The 6,139-nt window shown below is 40.9% G+C and overlaps 1 protein-coding gene across 5 annotated transcripts in view; it reads right to left on the reverse strand.

Moving 5' to 3' along the window:
- The window catches only part of Scg3 (secretogranin III), a 42,418-nt gene that overhangs the window by 2,706 nt on the left and 33,573 nt on the right, over positions 1-6,139 (reverse strand). For all 5 annotated transcript variants that reach the window (XM_048793034.1, XM_048793036.1, XM_048793033.1 and 2 more), the window contains one exon: positions 1,975-2,055. In XM_048793034.1, the coding sequence (XP_048648991.1) occupies positions 1,975-2,055 (81 nt within the window). The remainder of the gene's footprint in view (positions 1-1,974; positions 2,056-6,139) is intronic.

Below are 6,139 nucleotides of genomic sequence, written 5' to 3' on the forward strand. Positions count from 1 at the left end.
TTTTTTTTTTTTTTTTTTTGGTACCAGAGATTGAACTCAAGGGCGCTTAACCACCAAGCCACATCTCCAGCTCTTTTTTATATTTTTTATTAGAGACAGTCTCACGGAGTTGCTTAGGGCCTCACTAAACTGCTAAGGCTGGGTTTGAGCTTGCAATCCTCTTGCCTCAGCCTCCTGAGTTGCTGGGATTACAGGCATGCACCACCACAACTGGCTTGTGGTTTGCTTTTTTAAAGCATACTTTTTCTTTTTTTGTAAGTCTGTATAAGATTTTATCATCATTCTATCACACCACATGGGCTTCCATTTCTTGAGTTTGGAAAGGGGTTTCAGGTCGCCCAGGTCCCTGTTAAACAGAGGGCACCAGGAGAGGTTAAGAAAGATCAGAACTAATGGTAAGTCCTCTGGTTCACACAGCGTGAGCCACTGCACGGCTGCAGCACCTAGGTCTCCATAGGCCTTGAGAGGTAGCCACAAGTCAAGCCACAATGACATGTGAGAGCTTTCTCTGTCTTTAAGACAGCATATTATCCTCCCTTCAGGAGACAAAAGAAAACCTAAAACCCAACACTCTCATACCCTCACTCTGAAGTTCGCTCACAAGGCCTTCCTTGGACAAGAATCAGATCTCCATGCTTCACTGGATGGATCGTTTCTGGAACAGGGCGATTACTTGCAGGATGATGTTAGTTATGGTCAGGAATCTGAGGCATATGTTGACCCAGTGAAAACAATGACATAAATGCTCCAAATTAGTGTACCTTTAATTTATAATTTATACTGATCTCCAGTTGTTCTTTTTTTTTTTTTTGTATTTTATTTATAGGCAAGATCTCATTGAGTTGCTCAGGGCCTCACTAAGTTATTGAGGCTGGCTTTGAACACATGGTCCTCCTGCCTCAGCTTGAGAAGCATCACTCAACTCATTGGAGGAACATTATTTTGCAGGTGCTCTTGCCTGATACCTGGAATGCAACCAGATGGCTCTCAAGTTGCTCATTTCTTTATTTCCTCTGCCTTTGCTTTGCCTTGGTTTAAAGACCCATCACTTCTGCTCCAGATCCTGGCCTCCTTATCTTTTTCCTGCCTTCTGGGGTCTTATTTTTTCAATTGCAACCACACTGCTACCAGATGGATTTCTTTTTTTAACCCAATTTGGCGCCCCTGGCTAAAGCTATCCTCCTTCGCAGAGTGTACAAGCATCTTCCCAGCCTGGCTGCTGCTCCTCCCGACAGACACCCAGTGTCCTGGGGGAAAAAATGGCTCTGATCCCCAAAACAGATCCTTCTGTTTCACTCCTTTATGTCTTGGCCCCTGGGTTCCTTCTCACTCCATTTCTCCTCATTCAGTGGATTCTTCCTTACCTTTGCATCACGGCCTTTCCTGCTGTCCTTTCTCCCAGCTGGCTCTATCATGGTGGGATGACCCACCCCACTGTCTCACCCCTTTGGTGCTCCAACATCCATTTACCACAGTCCTGACTGGGTTCACCATAGCCACACTGACACCATGAGCTCCTTGTTGTATGAGGGCTTGAGGGCTGCATCTGATCATCCTTTGAATCTCTAGCACACAGAACAGGGTGTGTTTTGTTTTATGTAAGTGAGGGGCTGCTTTAGTGACTGCATGAAGCACCCAGTATGTGCTCAGAAAAGAAAGCAAACTGTGTGTGAGGGGGGAGGTGAAACAAGACTGGCAAAATATTCATCCTTATTGAAGATAGGTGATGGACATGTGGGGATACATTATATTATCACTCTTCTTTCACTTGACATTTTTCAAAATCAAATGTAAAAAAGAAGATGATGCCTTGAATAATAAGATAAGTGAGGCTGTTCCTCTTGTCATCTCAAAGGCAGCTGCTGTCTTTTTGGACTGATTCTTTAGACTAATTTGATTACAGGAATCATTATGTAACAAGAGCCGTTGGCAAATGGGTGAAGTTTGCGATGTACAACCACACTGAATTCCTACCTTCTTTATTTCCTTTTTTGTCGTGTTTCTTCAACCATTCAATATTTTTTCTAATGGCTTCCAAATAGGCTTCTGTTTTCCCTGCAAAAGATAAAAGAATCATATCAAATAGTCATAAACCATCACTGTTTCTTTTTTTTAAAAGAACATACTAATGTTCAAAACCATAAATATTGGACTTATGGAGCAATTGAAAGGTGATGTCCCTAGCTAGGCAGTGTGTATGTTTGTATAGATGTATGTGTCAAGCAGATCAAGTGGGACAAGAGTTTAGGAGACAGACCAAGTGGGTAAGCATTATGCCCACACACAAATAAGTACAGATTGATATCCAGGCAGAGAGGAGTTTTGATTTTGTTTTCTAGTTAGATGGGTCCCTACTACTGTTAGATTGGGTCACTTCTGGTTAGGGACAGATTTTTCAAACTGAGGTCATTCTCAAGGAGTGAATAAGAGTGGCAAATGCTTGAAGACTCTATCACCTCAGTTAAAAGTTCAAATGTGTGGCTTTGTGTAAATCTCTACAAGTCTTCTGCCCAATCCTGGGCAGGAAGCTATAAAAATTCAAGAGAAAGAGGCTGGGTATGGTGGCACTCACCTGTAACCCCAGATATTTGGGAGGCTGAGGCAGGAAGATCACAAGTTCAAGGCTAGCCTCAGCTCCTAAGCAACTTAGTGAGACCTTGTCTCCAAATACAGAATAAAAAGGATTGGGGATGTGGCTCAGTGGTTAAGTGCCCTTGGGTTCAATGTCCAGCACCCCCCAAAATATATATATATATATATATACCCCCTTAGAAAAAAAGGATGACCAGGGATTCACTTTAAGATTCCAACAGTAGTCAGGGTTCGGTGGCATACGCCTTTAATCCCAGTGGCTTGGGAGGCTGAGGCAAGAGGATCATGAGTTCAAAGCCAGCCTCAGCAAAAGCAAGGTGCTAAGCAACTCCTTGAGACCCTGTCTCTAAAGAAAATACAAAATAGGGCTGGGGATGTGGCTCAATGGCCAAGTTCCCCTGAGTTCAATCCCTGGTACCCCCTCCCCAAAATATTCCAATGGTAGACTTTAGAACTGATTCTAATAAAACTCCCCTGGATATATATATTCCTAGTGGGCTTCCAGGCATCACTGAGTATCTACTCTATGATTCCTTTGCATTATCATCTGTAAGTGAATATTACCAACTTAGAGATGATGAATCTGAAACTCAGAGAGGCTCAGTAACTTGGCTAAGGCCAGGAAACAACAAAGCAGGAATTTGGACTCTGATCTTAGTTTCTGATATCTCCTGCATTATCTGAAAGATAAGGCTTCATCTTCAGATATGGACACAAACTTAGCCTTGTTCTATACTGAAGAAATCAACCATTCCCTGAATTAGGTGGATCCCTAATGCTCAAAATTTATTCAGGAGACCAGGTGATCTGCCTGCCTCCTGCCCCCTCACCCTTCCCTCTTTCTCCCCCCCCACCCTTCTCTCTCATCTAAAAGAAAAACAAGAAAACAAAACCAAACAAACAAACAAACAAACAAACAAAAAAAAAAACAAGTCATGGTGGCGCATGCCTGTCATCCCAGCTATTCAGGAGGTTGAAGCAGAAAAGTCTCAAGTTCAAGGCTAGCCGAGCAACTGAGAGAGACCTAAGCAGCTTAGCAAGACCCTGTCTCAAAATAAAAAATAAAGAGAGATGGGGATGTAGCTCGGCGGGAGTGTGCCCCTGGGTTCAATCCCCAGTACAAAAACAACAACAAAATCCAGGGCCTCTGCAGAAATAATGGCTGTCCAGGCATGGAGCAGTGATCACCCCATTCTGAGGTTGCTTTGACCCCTCGTGTCTTTAGTCTACTGCACAGACCTCTTGTTTGACTATCTGTACTGTGTGCTTAAGGGGCTGTGCTTTGTGCTCGAAAATTCATTCTCATTTACTCCTTACAACAACCTTTTGAGGAAATCCTCTTATCATCCCTATTTTACAGATGAAAAAACTGAGGCACAGAAAAATTAAAGAAATATATAAAGGTTCACATGGTTTGTAAGTAGTAAAGCCAGTTTTAAATTTGGGTATTTCTGACTAGAGTCTGTGAACAATAACATTATTATTTTAAAATTTGCCAGTGTTCCCATTTCCAACACTGCATTTACCTGAAGGACTTCCTGAGCATCTTTTTTCTCCGGTTGTAGGGACACTCTTGCCTTACCACTCAAGAGGAACTTCTATGCAAAAAGGGATAAATGGATTTTTTTTTTTAAAGTGATCTACAATTTTCAGCCCCTACTTGTTGGGGGAAACAAATGGTTTCATTAGTTGGAAACAACATTAGATTCAGGACTTTGTTTTCAAGAAAATCAGAGCATGTGAAGAACCATGTCCCCCAGGCTAATGTTCTAACACTCAGTACAATCGATGTAGAGATTGTCATTATTACTCATGACTGAGAAGATCCACTGGATTTGATAATAGTAACAGTGATTTCTACTACAAAATATTCAGTTAAATAGGGATTTTGAACAAGGAAAGAGATTTTAATGAACTCAATTCTATCTAAGATTAGGAGCCATCTCATCACAAAGTTATGGAAAGTTCATTTCTGTTTTACTAAGATTTCTATTTGGCCTGACCGTACTCTGAGGGCTAATCTTGTTTGAAATTCCTGCCCATGCTCTAAACTCACCCATGCCTAGCTCTTCTTGACCAGGTAACAACCCTCCCTAAAACCTTAGCAGCCCCTCATAAATTCTGATGTTGGAATCTCAATGTATTCCCTACCTTGAGATGTTAAGCCATGCAGATCATTAACCTGCTATCTGCCTTTGTATTATGCTTGCCAGAACCCTGTTAGCTGTAAGTTCCAGCACACCCTCTTGTGCTATAAAACCTTTTTCCTGGAGAGCTGGGGTGTTATCCTCAGGCCCTCATTTTGGGTGAGGCAGCTGCTGGCCAACTGTCTTGTGTATACAATTTAAGCTTTACTTTGGGTAAAATTGGAGTCTGTAGTCTTTTCTTTGCATTGTGGTTCAACAATCTTCATGTAGTGTAGAATGCAAATTTATTAGTTGTAAAAAGTTTAAATCAAATTTAGTCTTCTACATAGGACTTGCTTTAATAAAGAGATAATGATAGCACATTAGGTAATTAGGGTTTCTGAAACTTTTGAGTTTGCCTGAAAATAATCTTGTTCTTTAAATAATTTTAAGCATTCTTCCCACAATCTAAAGTACAATAACATATTATGATGTGGAAAGCTTACTTGAAAAAGGGAAAACCACAGCTTAGTCTCTTTTTAAATACTGCACTATAATTTTGAATTTAAGAAGGTAAAAAAATATTATGAGGTTCAAGCATAGTATGGCAGACAATCCCTGCCTGGTGCCTCCCTCTTTTCAGATATGTTAATAGAGCAGCCCTCAACTGATGGTAAGCTATATTGATGATATCAATATAGTGAATAAAATTTCCTGTATTTATAAACGGATTGGTACATCATTCCTAAGCTTCCTGTACCTCAGGCAGTCTCCCAGGGATCCTCAGTGTGATTAAGCCCCTGTGGCCCAGGTTGAGGCCTGCTCATTAACACACTACACCGTCTTCTTTTCCTTCCCTGTCTCATGTATCTTCCCTAGCTCCTGGTGGTGCCTCCTGGGAGCCCCTTCCAATTCAACTACACTACCTCAGGTTCTTCTCTCAGTATCTCTCTGTTTTGGGGGCACCCAACGTAAGACCCTTTGTTATAAAGGTCTCACTATTATTTTGTTAGGTGGCCTTTTGCTCAGGAACCAATTACCTATAAAATGGTGTTGAGTTTTTTTTTTTTTTTTTTAGTTGTAGTTGGACACAATATTTTTATGTGGTGCTGAGGATCAAATCCAGGGCCTCTCATGTGCTAGGTGAGTGCTCTACCACTGAGCCACAATCCCAACTCTGGTGTTGAGTTTTTAAAAAGAAGTATGAATGAATACAAGAAATTTTATTCACTATATTGAATCATCAACCCACAACAGAGAATGAGTTTACTAAAGCTTAAAGAAAGCTAGTGTGCAATCTATTAAGAAACTAATACCTTCTGAGTTATGACATAGGATTAGGACAATGTCTGTAATTTAAAATAGAACACCCTATTCCTCTCATTCTTTTTTTTTTTTTTTTTTTTTTTTTTTTTTTTTTT

Source organism: Marmota marmota, unplaced genomic scaffold (genome assembly GCF_001458135.2).
Source record: "Marmota marmota marmota unplaced genomic scaffold, marMar, whole genome shotgun sequence".
Classification (NCBI taxonomy): domain Eukaryota; kingdom Metazoa; phylum Chordata; class Mammalia; order Rodentia; family Sciuridae; genus Marmota; species Marmota marmota.